Below are 24380 nucleotides of genomic sequence, written 5' to 3'. Positions count from 1 at the left end.
ATAAAACTGTCAGGCCTAAAACCTATAGCAGATGAACAGCATTTGTCTTTAAGCAATATGAAGAAATCCAGCAATAAGAGATGCCTCTCGCCCTCCATCTACTGTTCACTGAAGCCTCATCAGAAATCTTCTCACTGGAAGCGTGGATGTCAGGAAGCCATTCTTAATGAAGGGAAACAAGGAGAAAAGGCTACACAATAACTGGGCTGAAAATCTGAAGCAACTTATAGAGGGATGAATAACAGTAAGTGTCTACAGCCATCTGTAAAGCCTGGTGGAGGCTCTGTCATGTTTGGGACTGCATTAGCCATTGGTGTCTAATGCGATTGGTCAAAAACCATGGAATTATGAACACAGAAAAGTACAATCAGATTTTGAATAACCATACATACCATCTGGAAATATTTGAAATGGAAATGGCTTCAATTTCAATGTGACAATGATCCCAAAAACAGATAACGCAGTAAAAGCATACCTAGATAGAAAAATGCACAATGGACCACTATCAGTCATGGACTGGCCTCCACAAAGCCTGGGCTTCAATATTACTGAGTGTGTGTTCATCTTAACAGAGAACAGAACAAGAGACAGCCAATATCCAAAGAAGAGCTTTGAATATCATTCAAGATGCCTAGAGAACTATTCCTGAAGACTGCTTAAAGAAATGACAAGAAATGTCGCCTAAGAGAGTTCAGGCTGTGTTGAAGAATAAAGGTGGTCATACCAAATATTGACTTTCAAGCTTGTGCAAATGTCCACGTCTGTTTGCACTTTTCAATAAATTGCTGAACTCTGAAGAAATGGGGGATGGCTCAAGACTTGCACGGTATTGTATATACTGCTACAAAAATACTTTTACCTAATACATATTTCAACCAACAATTTAGTGCATGTGGTTTAGAATTTTTTTTTATTTAAAGCAAAAATAAATAATTTCATTTACTATTGCAAACATAATCTTTCTTTCACACAGCTAATTGCCATTGTTCAAACTCTCCAGCAGAGCTCAGTCGAAGTAGTCTTCTATGTCAATGTCAGGGTTAAGCAATTCTTCTCCATATGGCGTCAGATCCATCTGGTTGAGTATCAGGTTTTCAAATGTTTCTTCCAGGTCTGTTTCTCCAATAAGCACTGCTCCCACCATCCTCCCTCCACTGAGAACAACCTGGAACAAACATTTAATTGCAATGAGATGGACAAAATATTGATATTAGCTAAAGACTGTATACAAAAGACAAAGACACCCTGGCAGCTCCCATTGATTTCTGGGTTCCAGATTAGCCTTTGGTGATTTTAATTTTGAAGACTGAAGAAGTTACAATGCTGTGAAAAAGTATTTCTGCATGTGCATGCACGCTTCAGTACAGGCAACTTTAAAGCCCTCCCTTCAGCACTGTGCTAAGGTCGTCAGTCTGATACAAGCCTGGATTTTGACAAGGCCACTCCAAAACCTCTATTTTGTTTTTCTCTCTAAGCCAGGGGTGTCCAACTTCAGGCCTCAAGGGCTGGTGCCCTGCAAGTTTTAGATATCACCCTGGGTCAACACACCTGAATCAAATGATTAGTTAGTTACCAGGCCTCTGGAGACCTTAATGTTAAGGAGGTAATTTAGCCATTTAAATCAGCGGTGTTGGATTAAGGACACATCTAAAACCTGCAGGACACCGGCCCTTGAGGCCTGGAGTTGGACACCCCTGCTCTAAGCTATTCAGAGGTGGACATGCTGGTGTTTTGGATAATTGACCTGCAGCATAACCAAAGTGTGCTTGAGCTTCAGGATTTTGTGAGAAGAAAAAAAATTCATGTTTCCATCAATTACAGCGAGTCGTCCTAAAGCAGCAAAGCAGTCCTCGACCATCACACTACCACCACCATGTTTGACTGGAGGTATCATTGTCTCTTTATCAAATGCTGTATTAGCTGTACGCCAGATGGAACGGGACTCAAGCCTTCCAAAAAGTTAAACTTTTGTCTCTCCATTCCACAGAATATTTTCCCAAAAGTCTTGGGAATCATCAAGATGTTTTTTGAAAAATGTGAGATGAGCCGTTTTCGACAGCAGTTTTCACCTTGGAACTCCATTTGTAGATAGTGTATACAAAATGCAGCTTTTAAATGATGACTATGAAGCTATCCAAAGCTACCTGGCCCTGTGTGAAAAATGCTTTTGTCCCGCCCTTGTTAAGCCATGACATAGTTTTCAAAAGCTGAGTTAACTTTCACAAGCTACACTCAGGTTTGTTTACTGTCAGACCTGTTGAAACAAGATGTTGTTTGCCATGATGTAGGCTGAAGTTCTCAAAAACAACACATCATGTCACAATCTAAAACACTCAAGAACAGATGAGAGAAAGTCTTTAACATCTGTCAGTTTGGGAAGGGCAATAATGCAAGGTTTTATTTTCTAAGGGTTTAGGACTCCACTCCAGTGAGATAATGGCAGGGATAGCCATTAATACATTCAATTCAATTCAAATTCTTTATTGTCCCAAAAGGGAAATTAGTTTAGCAGCAGGATAAAAGTAAACAAAACATAATATAAAATGACAATAATAGTAATAGAAAATCCCAGGACGGTTATATGCCATGTAGGAGACAGGATGCAGTAGGGACAAAAGAAGCCTTGAGTCTTTTGGTCTTCCTCAGAGGTACTCTAAAACGAGTGGCATCAGCATGAGATTCAAAACACAGTTTATGGTCAAGTACCACACCTAGATATTTATAACTCTCAACGATCCCAATATCAGCAGTTCTAATGATAGTAGGGGATGAGCTATAAGAGGACTTCCTAAAATCAATAATCATGTCTTTAGTTTTTGACACATTTAGTGAAAGGAAGGACTCATCACACCAATCCACAAAATCATCTACAATCTGCCCATGGCCTGACTCGTCCCCCACCAGAAGACTGACGATCACTGTGTCATCAGCAAACTTCAGGATGTGTTGTTCGTGCTCGGGTTATATTTGTCTGATACAATTTGTGTGATGATCTGAAACATGTAAGTTTGATAAATATGTCAAAATAAATAAGTAAAAATTCAGAAAGGGGGCAAATACATTTTCACAGCACTGTAAGTACCAGTCCTTTTACCATTTACTGTCATCACATTGTTTATCCCTGCAGTTTCACCTTGACATACTCCTGGCCTTTAGTGCAGCGTACCAGCAGCTCATGGTCTGGCCCAAGCCCTTGACTATTAAACTTTCCCAGTAGGACCACCTGTGGAATAATCAGAAGGAGACATGTTTTTTAAAAAGCACTGTGAATCAACCTTGAGGCTAAAACCATGCGGCCCTGTGAAATCACCTTGAAAAGAATGAAAACCTTTCCACTTTGCATAGTTGATGTTTAACCTATTAGTTATCATTTAAATAACTTTGCTGCACTTTAGTAAAACATCTCTTACCTTGTAGTTGAAGAATTTAGTAATATGTGAGAAGAGTTCAAAGCAGAAGTCCAGCTCCACTGGTTCTGACAGGATGTGTGCTGCCATGCAACGGCCTGCATACCAACCCATCTGACGAGCTTGCGTCCATAAACGCATCTGTACACACAACACATACACAGTGTTACATTCAAATATGCATGACAGTGCAAATATGACAGCTGCTCTCCACACTTTTCTAACACTGCGCAAAGTGTCTTTACGTAACATGGTGTATGAAACGTTACAGCCTACTTTTCTTTTTAGCAAAAAATCTTTATGTGAATGTATGCGATCATGTTTTACAGGATGACTACAGCCATAAAAAAGCAGAATTAAACATTTTCTAAGATTAAACTAACAAAATAAAATACACCGTGAGGAGAAAAAAGGAGAAAAAAATTTCCAAAGTAAAGTAATGAGTTTAAAAATACTGACAAATGCTTCTTAATTTAAAAAATAAAATCCAGATATAATTATTTTCTTAAATAATCTCTCCTAATCTCATTTGTTTAAAGTTTGAAACACCTTCACCATGCAGTGCCGTTAGCTTTGTAAGCCTGTTCAAGCGTGCGCTTTCTCAAACCATTTGTCATTAAACTTGTCGTTAAGTCAGCGAACTGAATTACTGCTGGCACGCTGGGTCTAAACTGACACCTTTCAGTGTCGATTAAAACTCACATCTATCACAGTTTCACAGCTTGTTTCACAGAAAGAAATGGAAAAGTTTTGTTGTATTGTACAAACTACTGAGAATTCAAATGCACGGGGATATTGTATCATATCTATCTAATAGACTCCAATTAGAAGACATAGCATACATTTACACTGCTATGCAGATGACACCCAGCTCTATCTGTCCATGAAGCCAGATAACACACACCAATTAGTTAAACTGCAGGAATGTCTTAAAGACATAAAGACCTGGATGGCCGCTAACTTTCGGTTTCTAAATTCAGATCAAACTGAGGTTATTGTACTCGGCCCTGAAAATCTTAGAAATATGGTATCTAACCAGATTCTTACTCTGGATGGCATTACCTTGGCCTCTAGTAACACTGTGAGGAACCTTGGAGTCATTTTTCACCAAGACATGTCCTTCAACGCACATATTAAACAAATATGTAAGACTGTGTTCTTCCATTTGCGCAACATCTCTAAAATTTGAAATATCCTGTCTCAGAGTGACGCTGAAAAACTAGTTCATGCATTTATTACTTCCAGGCTGGACGACTGTAATTCATTATTATCAGGATGTCCAAAAAACTCCCTGAAAGCCTTCAGTTAATCCAAAATGCTGCAGCAAGAGTCCTGACAGGGACTAGAAAGAGAGAGCAGATTTCTCCTGTTTTCGCTTCCCTTCATTGGCTCCTGTTAAATCCAGAATTCAAAATCCTGCTCCTCACATACAAGGCCTTAAATAATCAGGCCCCATCTTATCTTAATGACCTTGTAGTACCATATCACCCTATTAGAGCACTTCGCTCTCGCTCTGCAGGCCTACTTGTTGTTCCTAGAGTATTTAAAAGTAGAATGGGAGGCAGAGCCTTCAGTTTTCAGGCCCCTCTTCTGTGGAACCAGCTTCCAGTTTGGATTTGGGAGACAGACACTATCTCTACTTTTAAGATTAGGCTTCAAACTTTCCTTTTTGCTAAAGCATATAGTTGGGGCTGGACCAGGTGACCCTGAATCCTCCCTTAGTTATGCTGCAATAGACGTAGGCTGCCGGGGATTCCCATGATGCATTGAGTTTTTCCTTTCCAGTCACCTTTCTCACTCACTATGTGTTAACAGACCTCTCTGCATTGAATCATATCTGTTATTAACCTCTGTCTCTCTTCCACAGCGTGTCTTTATCCTGTCTTCCTTCTCTCTCCCCAACCGGTCGCAGCAGATGGCCCCGCCCCTCCCTGAGCCTGGTTCTGCTGGAGGTTTCTTCCTGTTAAAAGGGAGTTTTTCCTTCCCACTGTCGCCAAAGTGCTTGCTCATAGGGGGTCATAATTGTTGGGTTTTTCTCTGTATCTATGAAGCGCCTTGAGGCGACTTTTCTTGTGATTTGGCGCTATATAAATAAAATTGAATTGAATTGAATATAAAGAAGCCTTGCAAACAGTCATATCTGGGACAAACTAATCTTGTTTCACTAAAATCTGTCCAATTGTCTAGAAGGAGTAGTGAGTGTTGTGAAAACTGTGCTTGTAAAATGACCCATAAGATCTCAATCTTGACCTTGAGCACAATTAAGATGATTAGCTGCTCATTGTGTCCAGAAGTAGCAATTCCTATGACTTGCGGATGGACAGATGGATGCTTTGCCCTGGCATAAGCTAATATATCTAATTATCTAACTTTTAATTGTTTTCCACATATAGAAGCTGCTTAAAACAGAAACAGTTGCTTGGCATTATAATTTTGTTTTAAGTCAAAAATCAGGAAACACATGGTACGCTACTTTTTCTAATTTTTACACTGGATTACTTAAACGACATGAGCAGTACGTAATGTTTAAAGGACAAAAATGCTGCACTGTAGATTAACTGACTGTTTTTTTACCTGCTGCCACAGAGGGCTCTGCTCCCAGCACGCAGTGCACACGTCACCTGCAGCGTACACATCTGCCTCGGATGTCATCATGTGATCATCTACTTGTAGGCCGCCATCGTCTGCAACCACAAACTTTCACACAGAGAAATGATCAGCACCAGTAATAAAAAAACAAAACAAAGGAAGATGTAGTACATATAAGTAAATCAGAGTGGTTGCTGTAGACTTTGCACTAACTTTGATGCAGTGGCACTTTGCTGGAAATCCAGCAGCTTTACACAGGCTGAAAAACCAGAGTAATGAAAAAGCTCACCTATGCTTTACTGACATCTAGAGGCATTAAAACCACATTTCCACTTACAAAAACAGATAAGCCGTACAAGTAGGTCTCATGCAATTTGCCTTGCAAAACACTGAACATTACATCGAAGTGAGCAGACACGAGAAGAGGTAGAGTGTGTACTATTAGTGAGGCTGAAAACACTTGGGAATCAAGAGGGACAAGGCACTTTATGTGGGAACATGAGTATTTAATGTAGCATAGCAGATACAGTCATGAAACTGTGTGCAGCTCAACAACTTTTGGTAAAATCTAACACGGTACTGGCCAGACGCATGACCGTACGATGAATGACAAATGGCACGAACGCATTTAATAATAATGCAAAACAACAACGTTCCCAAAGCCTGGAAGCTCTGGCAGAGTCACTAGGAATTTCCACTTTGCATATGGATGAGTTTTCTTACCGTGTTGCCTTGGAGAAAGGGCTCAGTGTTTGGAACGACACCTGTGGCGCTGACAACAAAATCGCAGCCAAATGTCTGGGCATTAGTCAGCCGGACGTAAACTGGCCAGTCTCCTACTCAGACAAAGGGCAGAGTGTAAGAAAACAAACAAAAAAGTGAGCAAGAAAGGAGCAGGGTTAGAGAAAAACACAGAGCAGTAAATTTAATCCTCACCACACTCAGGTCTTAGTGTTTGCTCTGGGGATTTATGAAGCTCCTCACAGGTGAAGATCTTTTCCACCTCACACTGGTACTCCACTGAAACTCTGTGGGACACCTGAGCAAATGCCAGCAGTGTGAGGGGATTCATCAGAACAGGAGGACAGTATGACAGGATAAACTGTGTGCTACACTCAGGCTTTTATAAACTACTAAATGTGTCTCCTACCATTAAACAGTGCAGTGAGCCATACAACACATTATTTGATATTTAATCCCTGCCAGTAAAGTAAGTGTGGATTTGTGACTGATGGTCAGACAAATTATTGTTGTGTTGCTAACCCAGGGACTCACTGAGTCTAGTAATCCAAAAAGTCTGTATTTTGAAGATTTTTTAAAAATTTTTACATAAGCTACAACCATTAATTTCAGCCTTATGAGGCTAGTATTATTGCAACCAGGTTGAAATGGTTAGTAAAACAATGTTAAAAAGAAGCAAAAAGCAACTTTAGAACCTAATACTGTTAAACTTTTAGATTGTCCGCTTGTTCAGCATTTCGTGTAGTTGTGAACGAGGTTAGCAGTAATTCTGTGCTGCCTCACCACCACAGCCTACGTTATTTTTGTGTGCCGAAGTGGAAATAACCACTTCCCCATTTCTCTCACTGCATTTTTGCCACGTCTGAAACAAACAACCTTACATCATCTGTTAGAGATTTTACTGTACAGTCACAGTAAAAAGAAACCCTCTTTTAGGTTTAAGGTTCGACATATCAAGACAGATTAAAAATCATCTGAGCAGATCTTAGAATTAGTTAAATACGCGATCACATGAAACACAAAACTAGTGTGTGGAACACCACTGCTTACTGCTTCCGTATGATTTAAGAGGGTAAGCAGCAGTCAGGTGCTGCTGATCAAATGCAGATGATTAACTCATCATCAGCAAGTGTGAGCACCTTTCTAAAAGCAGGGGTTTTGGCAGTTTGTAGGTCTGGGCTTTTAGGTCTGTATTTATGCAATTTTGTGACCTGATATGTAAAATCTTAAAATTCTAATTCAAATTTTATTTGTCACGTACACAGTCATACACAGTACGATATGTAGTGAAATGCTTGGACAACTGCTCGTGACCTAAAGAAAACAAAAAAGGAAAAGGCTATGAATAAGATAGGAAATAAATATGAAAAATTTAAAAGGGTAAATTTAACTAACTTTTAGATCTGACAGACGGTGTACTTTCTTTTGACTGTGACTGTATAATGAGGAGACATGGCACTGAAACAAACCTGAATAGAAATTTATGGGAAGAGTTCTGTAACATCTCATAGTGGTTATCACTGGGCCTGTGTGTGTAGAATTTGCATGTTGTCTATGTGCCATTTGACTGTTGGAGGAGTCAAAAGATTTACATGATTGGTTAACTGATGATTTTAAACAGGCCACGACAGTCAGATAAAGCTTTTAGAATAAAGTACATTATGAATGCACAGTTAAAACTGAGTGGTCAGCATGACTGGAAAAGAAGTATAACCTGGGTGAAAAAGCTTTTTAAACCTTATTTGCAATGTTAGCAAAATGTTTTAATCCTTGTTTAATCACATTTGACTTTCTACACTTGCAGTTCAATGACATTAACTTAACTACTAAAATAAAAAATTATAGCTGTTGAGTAGCAAGATAAGGTTCAAGAGGGATTTTGATACTATGAATCTGATAATGAACCAACAGAAGGTACCCGCAGCTATGCTATTAAGTTAATGGGCGTTAGGGTGTGAACCCATTTAGTTGCACTGTAAAATATAACAATAGGTATCTTAGAAAGGCGGAACAACACAGAGGAAGTGACATGCATTTAGATAAAGATCACAAAACTAATTTCCCAAATTAACTGTACTGTTTTTAAGTTAAAAACACATTCTAAAAATTCAACTACCACAGAAACAGAACATGTAAGACATTTTAGGACCTTGTTCAAACAGAACATTAGCCTTTTTTTTTTACTCCCCACAGACTTCAACCACGCATACAGGATCTCACCTGCTCTGCTCCTCGAAGAGCTATTCCTTCATGCCAGTCAGGACCCAGGGCACTTCCAGAATCCGTAGGACCGTGACCGTACGCTTGTGAGCTTCTATCTGAGAGAAGACAAACATTTGCTTTATATACTTTTTTCTGTACTAAAGGAGAGAAGAGCAGAAGTGTAGAACAGGAAGGAAAAGAAAGAACCTGCTGTGAAGATGTGTGAGCCTCCGGGAGCTGCTTCCTCTGTAGTGAAGCGAGGCCTCTTACAGGGGGCAGCTGCCTGGGGTTTGTCGGCCTCAAGCGATGGGATGAGGAATTGTGCTGCTCCTGCGTCAAAGAATGTGTTTCCTATGGCCTTGTCCTTTACCGCCCAGATCACCTCACAGCCTTCCACCTCATACCTAAAGATCACAAAGTTCACAAGTACTCAGTAAAGCATGAATAACTGTGGGCTCAAATGGCATTCTGGCTACAGCAGACTTACACTAATTCCAAGGCAATTCCTCCATTCCCAACAATAACAATCCTCTTAGCTTTGGATAACCTCTTCTGAAACTCCTTTAAAAGAACAAAGAAAACTAGTGACACATCTATGTTTAAAGGTTATTAATAAAACACAATCATTTACAGACAGACTATGTGCAACTAATGCAGATGTAGAAAATACACAAACACCCTTTTTTTGTTCAGTGAAACCAATAAGATCTTACAGAAGCTGTAATAGCTGAAATTCGAACACTGTTTAGTTGTACAGGAGCTCAAAGGGTTAGTAGACTGGTAATTAGTCGCTAATGCCACATCCAGTTAAGTAATATCACCTTAATGAAGACCAGAGAAGAGGGACTAAAATACAAGGACAAGCAGTCAAGCTGTTTTCTTTGGACAAACTGTTTGGTGTTACAATGAAAGTCTTATGAGGTTAGTTTCCTCAGGAATTTCAGACCCACATGCTACTAGCTACACAAACATCCAGAAGATTTGGCTTGTACCTGAGCACTATCTGTGTCCCGTATCCCCAGCACGTAAGGGTTGTCCTGGGTTAGCAGCTTGGGTCTGGCACCGCTGCAGATACACAGCTTCTTGTAACCAAAAACCCGGCCATCTGCAGTTTCCACACACTGACGAAGAGAGGAGCATTACATGGGAAATGGCAATCAATTGTGAGCTTTAACTGTTTTATCTCACAACCTCAGTTTCTTGAAAAAAGGTGTGATTTAAACATAAAGGTCATCTTTTAATCCTCCTAGCCTTGTAAGCATTTAACACATTTGCCTAACACACAAAAGATCTTAATTTACGATCCAGGAGGAGACGCAAATCCCTGAGAAGGGGTTGCAATGTAAGAAAAAATCTCATCAAACCAAATCTCATCCTTAATCCTTCGCCCCATGTTCTTTTTGTGTTGTGTTATGCAGGCCATAACACAGTTTTCTTTTCCAGCTGAAGATCTGCTACACTCACCTTTATTAAAGCTCTCAGCACCTCTCAAGTCAAATTAATTATTGATAATCCTAAAAGCTGACGTCTAAAATGAAGGCACAACCAGTACAGACTGACCTGCACGACAACCTTCACTTCACTTTGAGCTTTGATTTGGCTCATTATCTTTGATTACGAGACATGTCACTAAACTCGTAACGAAGTGCTTCAAGGAAAGCAGCAAACTTTCATATCAGGCAAACTATAACAACATTGCGTAACATTTATATTTCAATTACCACATTTAAAAAATTGCTTGCATATTTGCAAGTTATGATATAAAACGCAGTCTCTTGACTGTTATGTTGATCATTTATTTTCATGAGACAGAGGACGCACCATCTCCTCTGTTTTCCTAAAGAATGATGCAGCGTAATGGATAAGCTAAAGGAGGCACCGTTCATTATAGTGAAATTCACTATTGTACTGCAACAATAATCTCATTCTTGTTCCATGGAACCTGCCCACCATATGTCCACAAGGTGGCAATAGTACACAGTTAATAGTAAAGTGCTTGTTGCATGAAATCAGTTTGCACTCTGCTATAATTACAGTAAGTAAACAACATGTGTGGCCTTTGCTGTCACATATGCATCCTACATGCGGCCAAACCTTACATGTGACTTTGTGTGGAGTGATTTAACAGCAGAATGGATGATAGTAAGGTTGGGGAATTTTTCTTCCAGAACACTAGATGGTTGCTCCTCCACGTCAAACTCTTCCAGTGTCCTGGACACCTTTGAAAGGAGGACAGTGGAAAATTACAGCATTAAAAGCCATTCAGAGAAGTGATAAGATAGCCTGTTGATAGTCAAACCCGAACAGTAAAATACAGTGTGTCCATGATGATCATATTATGTTTTTAAAGGCAGCTTGTATGTGAATCATAATGAATCATCATAATGAAATACTGATTATTTCTTTTTTTTAATACAGTTGATGACTTAAAATACATGAGCGCATGCATTTGTAACGTGGGAGTTTGTGAGAACAAATCCATAACTCTGTCAGAGATGAAGCTCCCACTGAGCTACCGCCACCATCATCGTCATCAATGTCCCTCTGACCTGCTTGTAGTTGGTCACTGCCTTGATGTGGGGACCTGCAGTTATCAGAGCCACGTCAGCGGACGGAATCTGGGACGACAGCTGTCAATGTAGATTAACATGTACGTTAAGTAGCTACATGGCACACGCATTGTACTAGCAAAGCTTTTACATGCCATTCATCTCATTTCACCTGCTCCACACATGTCACGCCAGCGATGCCACCCCCCACGACCACGAACTGAAACGTTTTCTCTTTTTTATTTTCCATTCTTCTGAAATGATCAGCTAACAGAACCTAGCTAAAACCAGACCCTTAGTATTCTGAAGACGCCTAAATTTGTTTTAACAGTCAAAAGATTTCTCGGACACTTTCCGCCATAACGAGGAGACGTCTGCACACATTAGAAACGTGGAAGCCCAACTGGCTGTCGGGCTGAAATATCAAAAATACTTTAAAGTTATTCTCGAAGAAGCGAGGTTGATTTAGCACACATGAGACTGATGCTGCGTTTAGAAAGCCTCGGAAATTAGAAATTTTCAAATTAAAAAGACATCATTTACGACCTCCGCACGCTTAACATTTTACAAATATGAAACTGAATCCACTTGGAGTTAAGTGAGCAACTGTCTTAAAAGCCATTAGTGAAAAACTTCAGTGAAATATTATGAAATGAATGAACTTTGATTCTAATTTAACAGATTTAAAGGACTGTTAGAAAGCTAAAATCGATATAGATAGAGAAAGTATGGTTAACTTTTAAGGTGCTATTTTGTTTGGATTTTACGTAAGGTGGAAGTCACAGTTAAGTAATCTTACCATATTTTGACATTTCTCTGGGTTGGAGAAGAGGAATTCCGATTTTTCGGGTGTTTACGAATGCAACACGGCCACAGTATTGTAACTTCCGTGTTTATGCGTAGCGACGGCAAGCGACAGGAAAACCTATGAAACGCGTACATCTAGAATTTAGATATTTTTTTTCTTTGCTTTATTTCATCGACGTGTGCTTGTGACATCTAATTCCTAAAGAGCCATGAATATTTTCCAGGAACGAAAATATATGTTTGTGCCTAAACAAAGGTATGGTTGACTAAGAAGCAGGACAGATTAAACATTTAATCATTTAAATTTTAGTCTTCTAATAACAGTGGGTTAGATTTAGAAATACCGTAGCCTTGTAGTCATTGTTTCTGCTTACTACCTAATGTTTTGTGTGCTATATACGAATTAGCTATGGATCACAAAATGTCTTGTACATACAGTAATGTGCAAACTTCTTAATTTTGTTACTATGTTACCCTACTTCCTTGTAATTTTTTTAGTGGTCTTGAGTAATAGTTCATCAGAAGTTTTTCTTTGGAAATTTTTTTTTTTCACTCATAGCTGACCGTCTTCAGAAGATGTGTTTGTTTGTTAAGCACCACACCACATTCAAATGTAAAATAAAAAGTCACCTAACTCGAGGAATGAACCAGTGTTGTGTCTACACATAACAACAAAGAACTAGTTCGTATTAGCAGCACTGTTGCTATCAGCTAGTCTCAAAAACGTATTCTTTTTTTTTTTTTTTTTTTTTTTAGCTTTTAGACAGAAACGTGCATATCTCAGCATGGTGTCCTGAGATATGCTCTTAAAGGGAGGGGAAAGCTGGGCAAACGGAAGAAAAGAAAAGAAGTAGTGACAGGCCCAAAAAACTAGAGCAGATGTACTGTATTTTCATTTATGTTTGGACATGTTTCAATAAATGTTTCTAATTTTCTGTGCAACATGTAAAGAAATATGGGGTGCCTCAAAATTTTTGCTCAGTATTATTGGATACATTTTACTTCCCCGTTTAATTGTTAGTGTTTGCGTCCATATTTTTTTACCTCTCTGTTTAATCTTTTTGTGTAAATAGAAACACAGTCAAAGAAGCAATAACAAAATTAAAATCAACAACAATAAAGGGTATTGTTTCAGATTTCAGAACCAAGGACAGCACTGTTTGTTTTGTTCAGAAGAGATCTGTCCATAGTACTGAAACAGGGTGGAGGTCATTGTTTGGAGACAGACTGAGTTTTGTACCCTGTTTTTTGTGATTGCAAATAAATAATATATAATATAATGAAGATCTCTTATGCAACATGTATGTGTCCACGTAAGTCCCCATTTGAAGATACAAATTCTTGAAACATTCTTTAAGAAACTCAGAGAAAAGGCTCAAACAGCTCGAAACAACCAGCTTGTATTAATATTTTGGATTACATTCAGATATTATTAAGAGAAGTGATGCTACACTGGCCTTAAGTGTAGCTCGCCTGGTCTCTGGATAAAATGACCCTCTGTCTTATTGTTGTTCATCAATAATTCTTCTTCTTATTGTTATTATTATTAATAATATTTTCATCGTTATTTCATTATATTACATATTAATGAAGCTTACATTCTTTCTGGTTATGTACAGTCAGTCCTTTAGTTTTAATGGTTTATGTTTCAGGGCATAAGACAAATAATCTATTCCTTATTAGATCTTAAAAATGTGAAGACTACAACCTCAGATAAACTACAGAACATGACCTGTTAGACCATGTTATTATTTATTTAACACCAATTAAGCCAAAAGCTGCTCATTTAACTGCAAAAGCAGTATGTGAAAAACCAATAATAACTCAGATTAATGGTTTCCTGTACGACAGGCTTATGAAGAATATCTTTTGAGTTTCTTCATAGGTTAGAATTTAGGCTTCAAGTTTTCCATTTATTTCACCTTTATTCCCTCAATCATGTTGTCATATTTTAGTCTCTGTGGTAGGTGTTTTTCTGTTTGTCATACATCCTGTTTTTTGGGGATTTTTTGGTAGCGCTTCTCTTGTATGCATTGGATTTTAGCTCCCTTGTCTTACTATGGCTGTTTAGTTTTAACTGTGTTTAGTTTTTAACTGTGTACTCTCGAGTTTCCCATATTACCTCACATGCCTACTTAAAGCATCAGTCTAGTCTAATTCTTTGTCTCGTTGAATTGCTGCCAACTGTTACTTCCTGGCAACTGAAAAGTAGTCAAATATCCAGCCAGAATAATGCCAGGAGTGTGTTGATGACTACCAAAGAATCTGGTTGAGGTGCAACTTGTTGCTCTTTTCTTTACTTGTGATATTCATATGTGTTATATTTGCTGTAATTTGTGAAGCTCTCTTGGCATATATATACATATATAATACATATATAATATATATATATAACAATAACACTTTCAGCATCAGAGAAATTAATCATTTTAGTCACTACAGAGACCCTTTATTACTGTAAAAGACATGTAAATCAATTTAGTAGCGAGAGGAGGTTAAAGTCCTTTGTTTTGAATTTTGGTGGCACAGCAACCTTCTTGTTGATATTGAAACACAACTGTACCTTTAATGCCACCGATCAATGTGGTCACCAGGCCATGAATCAGATCTAAAATTCCATCAAAACATTCATCAACCGTCATTACCGCAGTGATAAACAACCCCGCAGCAGATAGCAGTTGCAGTGCCATTTGTGGTTTTACATGAGGCAATCGACAGATCTTGACATGATCCCCATTCACCGTCAGAGTGTTTGGGGGATAATGGCTGCATTGTTTTTGGATTCATCAGCAAAAGCCGGCATTTGTTCTATTTTTGAAAAACCTTTTATGCAGGTGCTAACCGTGCATGGGAGTGTTGATGTCAGTGTCTGAGATGATTGGGTCGCTGCTAATCAAACAGAGGTTAATGCTGTGCGTCATACGTCGCCTCTTGATATTCATTACCCTGAATAACCTCTGCAGAAAGGCAACACATGACTATATGGGAATACAGTATTTGTGGCAATTACTAGACTTTTACTTAGCTTAGAATGGGGAACTTTACCTATTCATGTATCTTCACATCTGCATGAGAGAAAGGCACCAGAGCAGGAGTTTTAAAAAAGAAGTGAGGAGATTTATTTACAGATTACGTGAAAGCTAAGCCATCTATCTATCTATCTATCTATCTATCTATCTATCTATCTATCTATCTATCTATCTATCTATCTATCTATCTATCTATCTATCTATCTATCTATCTATCTATCTATCTATCTATCTATCTATCTATCTATCTATCTATCTATCTATCTATCTATCTATCTATCTATCTATCTATCTATCTATCTTTAATGTCACATCATTCTTTAGTTAATTCCCTCAGCAGGTGGGAAATTATAAAGGAGAAAGTGAAGAAAGCAGAACCGGCCTAATGAAGAGGGCCATGATGATGATGATGATGATGATGATGATGAAGAGCTGTGAATCTGATTACACTGTAGCATAAATCAAATTAGTCACCTGAAGTATATACTGTGCAATATTACATACTGAAGGTTACATACTGAAGTAAGGTACAATATAAAAACTATAAACCTGCACTCACTGGTCACTTTCTCTGCTACACCTGTTCAGCTGTTCCTTAACACAAATATCTAATCAGTAAATCACATGGCAACAACTGAGTCTACTCCTGAAGTTCAAACCGAGCATCAGAATAAATATGACAGTGACTGTGAGAGTGGCATGGTTGTTGGGACGGGAGAGGCTGGTCTGAGTATTTCAGAAACTGCTGATCTTTGGGATGGTCCCAAACAACCATCTCTAGGATTTTTGTAGAGAATGGTCTGAAAAATCTAAAACATCCAGTTCTCTGGGTAAAAATGAAGATAATGGCCAAACTGCCTCGAGCTGATAGGAAGGGAACAGTAACTCAAATAACCACTTGTTATAACCAAGGTATGCAGTAGAATATCTATGTATGCACAGCACATCAAGTCACAAAGTAGATGGGCTACAGCAGCAGGAAACCACATCGGGTACTATTTCTGTCACAGCTGAGACTGGAATTCCCACAGGATCACAAAAATTGGAAAACTGGAATAAACTTGCCTGGTCTAATGAGTCTCAATTATTTGCTGTGACATTAGCTGTAAGCAACATCAAACTATGGATCCATCCTTCCCCGTATCAGTGTGGCTGGTGTTGTTGTAATGGTGTAGCAAACTTTGGGACACTTAGTACCAACTGAACATTTATACACCACAGTCTGACTATTGTTGCTGGTCATGTCCGTCCCTGTATGACCACAGTGTACCCATCTTCTGATTGCTGTTTTCAGCATCATGTCACAAATCATCTCAAACTTGACAATGAGTTCCCTGTACTTAAACAGTATAGTGAAAAGGTGTAGTCACATCATGGACGTGCAACTAACAAATCTACAGGAACTGTGTGACGCTGTCATGTCGATATGGGCCTGAAACTCTAAGGAATGTTTCCAGAAACTCATTGAATCTCTTCCATGAAGAATTAAGAGTGTCCTGAAAAAAAAAGTGGCTTTAACGAAGGACTAAGAAGGTGTAGATAATACGGTGGCCGATGAGTTCATAGCACGCCACTTAAGGTACTTTTTGGATGCTTTGGGGTGCATCGTCTTCATGGCATTGATGTGCAAAGTTGGTTTGATATGGACTCAAATAACAGGCACTAAAAATGATTTGAATAAAATGGTACCTCATAAGCTTCTGCATTTCATAATACCAGGAAGTCAGACTAATTATTTAGTGTTAAAAGTCCCTCAGAAGTTCCTACCGCTTCCCCTGTTTTGTGTGTCTTGAGCATTTGCTTGCGTCAGCAACATATACGACTTTTTTGTTTTACAGAAATGAAAGTGGTGTTTATCTTGTCTAGCAAGAAAGTGAACAAGTGTTATTCTCAAAATGCTGAACCATCGTTTGCTTGTGATGAGAGTGAAAGATGAGATTGAATTTGGGGCTGAATTATCAGCATTTCCTCTGAGTTTCTTTGGCTGCTGTGTTCCTCATGAAAGCTTGACGTTATGGCAAACGTGAGTTGTTTATTTCTTGGTGTTATGGAGCTGGGTGAATTAATGAGCTGCGTGAAATAGAATGGCTACTTCATTTTTAAGTTTATTCCAGTGGCAATGCAACTTTCAGAGTTTGCTCATAATCAAAGTGAAATACTTTTATTTGATTAATGGACATCTCCTGAAAGAAAACGTTTTCTGTACTCATCAGATGGATGCTAACAGCTCACAGCTCCTGCGTGCAGCTCTAATACAATAATGTGGCTTAAAATGCATAAAGGTTTTAAAAAATATAAATATATATATATTTTTTTTACAATTTTATTATCAAAACAACAAATAACATTTATTTTATATTGCTTTACATGTTTTTCCTTTATTTTATTTCCCATGAATTACTTTAACATTTGGTTGTTTTTTATTATTATTATTCCCATCATGCCATTGTGCAACAACATATGAAGCCACAACACACAAAAAGGCAGAAAAAAATATACAGTGATGTTTTAAATCAAAGGCACTGTTTCTTAAGTTAAGAAAGTAATCAAGAAAAGTCTGTGATCATTGCCATCATTGCCATCATTATATATATATGTCATTCTCACAATCATTGTTACATGATTGGTTATATCATCAGAGCTGTGAGGATTGCTGCAAATGCTGTGGAGTTTCCTCAGTTGGCACTAGAGATTCACGTAGCCTGAAGGCTCCAGTAGGCCTCTTTTGCCGTAGGTGGCAGATCCCACATTGGTTGGTGCGTACACAGTACCAATAGTGTTACTGGAACGGACCAGGAAGTCTGCTAGCCTCTGGGTGACACAGGTGGCTGTGTTGCACTTTCTCTTCTCTATATGGTGACTAAGAAAAGCACAGATATTAAGAAACACCACAAAAATACTCGTAGATTTCAACTTTTTTAAAATGAAATCAAGCAATAATGCTGCTACCTGTTCATAGCTGTGAGCCCCCTTCGTGGCCGTGTACCCACGAGGCTGAGAAATGGGTTGGAGATTAGCCCGGGAAGCAACCAGGCTTCGCTATCTGGGAGATCGCTTTCTTGCTCGCTGGATGAGCTGGGACTGAAGTACCTGAATCACAGAGGACAAAGGGCTAAACCATTTGACATTGATGATAGGCTCTTGAAGATATCCACAACTCCCGAGAACAAGGAGAGAAAGTGGCCACTTAGCTCCAGCCCCACTTCTCCCTGCACAGTGAAACACTTTCCCCACAAATGAGCACAGTTGGTTTCCATCTTTGATTATCAACATTTGAGCCAAATGAAAGCCAAAGTTCTCCTTCACCTCGGCTCTCTGCTTTGAATGTGTTGGCTTACCTATAGCTTGGGGCAGCGGTGATGCAGTGCAGCAGCACAAGCAGCATGAGAAGAAGCACAGGCACCCTGAGGTGATACATGCTGTAAGCGTGATTACCTGCAAACACAACAGGAGTTACATTTGTTTATTGTGCTTCAGGGAAAACCAGTGAGACATGTGATAGTTTTGTCTGATTCCCAACAAATTAGGTACATCATCAAAATAGCTGTCAGGGTCTAACATAAGTGTTAAGCTATGTTAAATTATATTTGAAAAAAATGCAATAAAGTTATAGTTAGATTGCCAAAAATGCATTTTTAAAAAAAATCTTTGAAATAGTTTTAAAAGCAATTAAATCCATGGTATCGACTCATCTGATACTGGGATTTTTCCACCATAAAATGGAGCAAGCAGACATTTTCAAGCAGGAGCAGTCTGAAAAACAAAGCTTGTTGTTCCTGGAAATGCTGACATTATTTCAACTTCAGCAACGTGCAGCACAATAATTAGAATATAGTTGCTTTTAAATGCAAATCTGAAGGAACACTTGAGCTGACTTTGCAAAAACAATATGGGATGGATTCATTTAGAATTTTACTTCAACTAGGACAGTACATTTGCCAGTACTGGTTTCTTAAAGGTAATTTAATGGCACCAGCTTTAAATGTTGAACATGCACGCATCATTTTATTCACATTGGATATATTTTAAATATATAAACATGTCCTGACCATGTGCAATTTTAGTATAGGGTGCAATATTTTCGGGATTTGATTTTGAAGTAAAAGTAATTAGGAATATATTATTTTGTAATATATATCCAAATTTGCTGAGTAGCTTAAATGTTAGATTATAATGACATCATTTTATAACATTTCATTACTAATTAATCAGCTGCATATGTGTTCAAATGATGACAAAGTCTTTTATTGTGTTAGTCGTATGAAAATAGTAGCAGCAATCTCACTGTTACATCTGTTTACAGAACAACACATAATTTTTTTTTTAAATAAATAGTTTGTTTTTTTTCCGTTTTTGTACATTTCAGTCTTAGTTATATTTCCACAGAATCATCTAACTTAATGTAGCTTTCATCTACACATTTCCCTGTGCTCTATGTGAATTTCAATCTTTTACTTAATCTTCTAACCTCTCTTTTACTTACTTAAAAAATATGCAAGAAATAGACTTACTAAAATATTCCCTTTTTAATTTTTTAAAGAAAAATGTTACTATATAAAAACTGAGATAAATGTCAGTTTCTTCTAGCACCTCATTAACAACTATAAATAAAACCTGTGGGGGAAAAAGACATCCAAGCCATAGGAAAGACAAAATACTCACTTTCTGTAGTCTTGGCTAGATCCCAGTCTGCTACTGGAGCTCTCCAAGGTTTGTCAGACTGTCACACAAGCCGACTGCAACAGTTATAGGCTCTCTGCTCAAACCACTTGTGACATCAGCTCTCTCCAAATATAGCCTTGCATTTTCATCTACAAAAGGGTGGGGTAGGGAATAAAGCGGGTCTTATACATGTCATATAACACTCGGTTCTACCGTAATGTACACTCTTTAATATTCACATGAGCAGAATAAAAAAAAAGAACGAAAGATAATCACAGTACACAGACACAAACACACGCACGTCTGCATACGTCACCATCCTCATCATCACAGTCGTCACTATTGTCATCAGCTGCCGTGATGGGACTGACCCGCCACAAACCCACACCAGGGAGAAGAACACTGTCAGGCTGTCTTCCTATTTACCTTGAGACATGTAGTGAACTTTTACTGTAGGTCACCAAACTCTGGCCTTAGCGCCTTCCTCTGGGCTTCAACGACGATGAATAAAACATGTGAAGATGAATTATCATCAATAATAAATGGTGCCTCATTATTTTGATGGGACGTGTCACAAGCAACACAGTATTAATTAATGAATTGATGGTAAAATTTGAGACACTTTAGAACCGCACAACCCAACAGTGTGACAAGTTGAAAACTAGACTAGTAGTTGCATCTTCTTATTTAGTTTCCTAAAGACTGTATAAGCAAATATTAAGTTGTTTTCTTTTAAGTAAACAATATGCATCGCTTGGAATCCAAGAGGTGATTGATCGAGGTTTTATTTACTGAGATAAAAACCGAACAAGAGAGATTGCTCTCTGACTTGTGCGCTTAATCACCACATCTAAACAGAAAACGTGTCCTTAACAACCACAAGACTTTTAGAACAATGTCCTTTGGGCAAATGAGACCAAAGTGGAGCTGTTTGGCCGTACTACACAGCACTGTGTTCACAGCATATCAGCACAAACACCTCATACCGGTTGTCAAGCATGGCGATGGAGGGGTGATGATTTGGGCTTGTTTTACAGCCACGTTACCTGGGCACCTTGCAGTGACTCACAGAGTCAATGAACGTGTTACAATGGTCCAGTCAAAGTCCAGACCTCAACCTGGCTGAAATGCTGAGAGAGCTGTGCATAAATCAATGCCTGCAAAAATCAATGAACGCAAGCAACACTGTACAGAAGAGTGAGACAAAATTCCTCCACAGGAATGTGAGAGACTGATAAAGTCACACAGATAATGATTACTTCAAGTTATTGCTGCTAAAGGTGGTTCTAAAAGCTACTGAACGATAAGGTGCACTTAGACAGATAGTGTGAAAAAATTCCCATCTACAATCAGGGAATATCAGCCTCCCTTTGAACTGATAATCATGTTATTAAGTAATGTGTAATGTAATATGTATTATAAATCTGTATATATAGTATGTTTTAATATAACACACATTTATATAAATCTACTGAAAATAAGCAGCAAATACAAATAGACAATTCTGATGAGCTGTGGTTTTCACAGAAAGATATCTCATAAAAATGTACTCATAAAACACTGCAAGAAAAAAAAAGACCATCAGTTTCACAACAACAGTGCATGACTCTTAATGTCATAGTTATTGTTACTGGTGAGCCAAAGAGAGCATCCTACTATCTCACTGGGGAGATGCCAGCACAGGCAGCAGGCTGCTGGTAAGTGCTAGTGGTTTTCACCGCAGATTGAGCTAACAGACATATAGTGCACTCTTAATGGACGTATAACACCCCCAAACCCACTGCGGTCTGATGAACACCTCCGCCAGTTTCCTGTAAGCTTCAAAAAAAAAAAAAAAAGGTAACTGCAGAGACAGTGACAGGATATTTTTTCTGATTCCTCTGCAGCTACATGGGTTTTTATTATTTCTTTGCACAATATCAGCTCAAAGTTTCAAAGTTGTGACTGATTTATTTACATTAATGCATAATCACGCGAGAGTCCGAAAACAATTACTTGATTTAGCTATATACCAGAGATTTTGTGCCTCAGGACTTTTGGTAATTTACAACTTTTTGAGGAAGAAGAGAGAAAAGAAATTTTCTTTTTTTTAATGGAAGTCCTGGAAAACATTGAGTCAAGTCATGTCATCATGTGGTGCCTTGGATTGATTTTGTACATGCGAGAAGTCCAACCTTACAGTTTGATTTAGCACAAAAACAAAGCTCACACAAAACCAAGTGAACCTTCACAAGCTTCATCAAATCCTGTTTAATCCAGTTTTTCTCCCTTTCACTTTTAGTGCAGAGATTTTTGCTTGTAAGCATCAATAAATATGGTCAGCATGGTTCATTAGTATTCTTGTAGCACTGAATCTAAGTGGGATGAAACCTCACTGGAGAATCATTCGGACGTAAGCAAGGAGTGCCAGCAGCGCAGTGCTATGACTTGTTTGCACTGAGAGCATCGACGCCTGGAAATGTTTCCATGTTTGTAGTTAACTACTGTCACATGGGCAGTTTGGCACGATGCATTACCTGATTGGTGTGGAAAAACTCTTTGGTCACATGATTTCATCACTTTTGTTTATTCGAGGGAGGAGCACTCACACACGAAACCTGTGTGTGTCAACTCTCTGGCCCGTGATGCATCCACAGATAAAAATAAACACTTGACGTCACCAACATCTACCTCTACATGGAAACCAAATAGCATGTTTTTTGAATTAATTGCATTAATGACATCTTAGTCAGGAAGGTGTTTTGTTTTGTTGCTTTGTGAATGCATTTTTACCTTCCTACTAAATATCTCTTGTACATCAAGCAGTCTTATGCATAAAGTTACGATTCTGGTGTTTTCTTTCTTCTTGGACAGCGTGCATAAGTGCAGAGAAACCCTCATATTTCAGTGGTATTTGTAAAAATATCTCTGCTAATGAGAAGAAACATACTTTAAGACATACTTCTGTGCGCAAAACAAGTCCTCAATTTTGCCTAAACTTAAATCTGATTAGGAATTGTTGTTCAAAAGACCAAATGTGACATGAAAGATTCAAGCTTAGGGACAAAACCTACTGAGGATCTGCACCTAAAAATACTTTTATTTTCTCCTGCTGCCCGGAGCTTAACAGCATAGGCTGGTTGTACATTTCACACAACTCTTAACACAGCAACTCTCTCTCACACCTCTCTGGAGTGTTTTTTCTTTTCAACCTTTTCCCACCTGATGCAAAATCAAGCACACAGATTTTTACACTGGTCAAAACAGCAGGTGAAAACAAAGACACATTTAGCAGCTACATTTGTGATCTAGTCTTTTCTACTTCACCTTGATGTTTGAGCCTCACTGTACAGTCTAAAAATACCCCCCATCCCCTAAAACGTATCAATATTCCTGATCTTGTTTGGAATGTTTTTCATCTCATCATGTTTTCAGTTGATAAAAGATCTTGACTGCAGGCATTCCAGTTTAGCATCCAGACTCTTCTACTATGAAGCCATGCTACTGAAACAAATGCAGTATACAATTTCGAATTGGCCTTAGGGTTAAAAATATATTCCTCTAAAACGTTTTCAACATTCATGACACATTTCTACATATTCCTCCTGAATGACAAGTCTGCTTTTCAGTCTGAAGTATTTGGGCTCCATGTTTTCCAAAAAGTATTTCAAGGGTCGGTCTGTCTCAGCACAGAACAGTTTTCCATTTTGCCTCGGTCCATTTTATATGAGCCTTGGTCCACAGACAACAGCAGTGTTTCTGGATCATGTTCACTTATGGCTTCTTTTTTGCATGACAGGGCTGCATTTCTGGATGGCACGTCAGTGATCATGCCTGTTTTTAATGCAGTGCCACTTGAAGATCACAGGCACCTGATATGTTTTTTCAGGCTTGTCCTAAAGTCCTCACAATTTCATGTTGAGAAAAATTATTCTGAAATTGCTGCACAATCTGGAGATACTCTTTTTTTGTTTTTTGGTTACTGCATAGTGATAAACCTCTGACCTTTTTTACTTTTGAGAAGCTTTGCCTCTCTTACCTGCTTTTATTACAATACAGAATCATGTTACTGAGCTGTTGTCAGGTAAACTAACCCTTTTGGAGACGTGTTGTTGCCACCAAATTCAAAATGACCTAGCATTTTTGTGGTTTATGGAATTTGCAAATCATTGCATTTTGTTTTGATTTCCATTTTAAAATGTCCTAACCTTTTGGAACTGGGATTGTACATAGAAGATGACTTTATATTATCTATAAAAAAGGGAAAGGGAACTGTGGTTCCCTGAGGTTTTTCCCATTTTTCAGGCAAATACTTGCTACTTACCAGCCCAGCTGTAAAAAAAAAAAACCTTGAAAGATTGTGTCACAAACCAGAAATGGAGATGGACTGCCTTCAAAGTAAACGTTGTGCCTCA

General features: G+C 38.4%; 2 protein-coding genes across 2 annotated transcripts; both read right to left on the bottom strand.

The window, feature by feature from the left end:
* Positions 1–891: 891 nt before the first annotated feature.
* On the bottom strand, positions 892–12002 carry pyroxd1 (pyridine nucleotide-disulphide oxidoreductase domain 1). Its single transcript, XM_026147897.2, has 13 exons — positions 11661–12002; positions 11489–11569; positions 11039–11158; positions 9932–10060; positions 9427–9500; positions 9147–9343; positions 8958–9055; positions 6933–7035; positions 6720–6832; positions 5982–6104; positions 3411–3548; positions 3134–3223; positions 892–1165 (listed from the first exon to the last, which is right to left on the bottom strand). Exons 1-13 carry the CDS (start codon positions 11736–11738, stop codon positions 1007–1009), a joined length of 1503 nt encoding a protein of 500 aa, XP_026003682.1. The 5' UTR covers positions 11739–12002; the 3' UTR covers positions 892–1006.
* A 5669-nt stretch (positions 12003–17671) lies between these two features.
* Positions 17672–20275, bottom strand: iapp (islet amyloid polypeptide). The gene is made up of 4 exons (XM_026148100.2): positions 19987–20275; positions 18663–18759; positions 18274–18414; positions 17672–18184 (listed from the first exon to the last, which is right to left on the bottom strand). The coding sequence occupies exons 2-4, from the start codon at positions 18740–18742 to the stop codon at positions 18010–18012; spliced, it is 396 nt and encodes a 131-aa protein (XP_026003885.1). The 5' UTR covers positions 18743–18759; positions 19987–20275; the 3' UTR covers positions 17672–18009.
* Between the last annotated feature and the right edge of the window lie 4105 nt (positions 20276–24380).

The sequence above is a fragment of the Astatotilapia calliptera genome, chromosome 17 (assembly GCF_964374335.1).
Source record: "Astatotilapia calliptera chromosome 17, fAstCal68.1, whole genome shotgun sequence".
Taxonomy (NCBI): domain Eukaryota; kingdom Metazoa; phylum Chordata; class Actinopteri; order Cichliformes; family Cichlidae; genus Astatotilapia; species Astatotilapia calliptera.
Note: the sequence above shows the minus strand (reverse complement) of the source record. Positions and strands in the feature narration are given on the sequence as shown.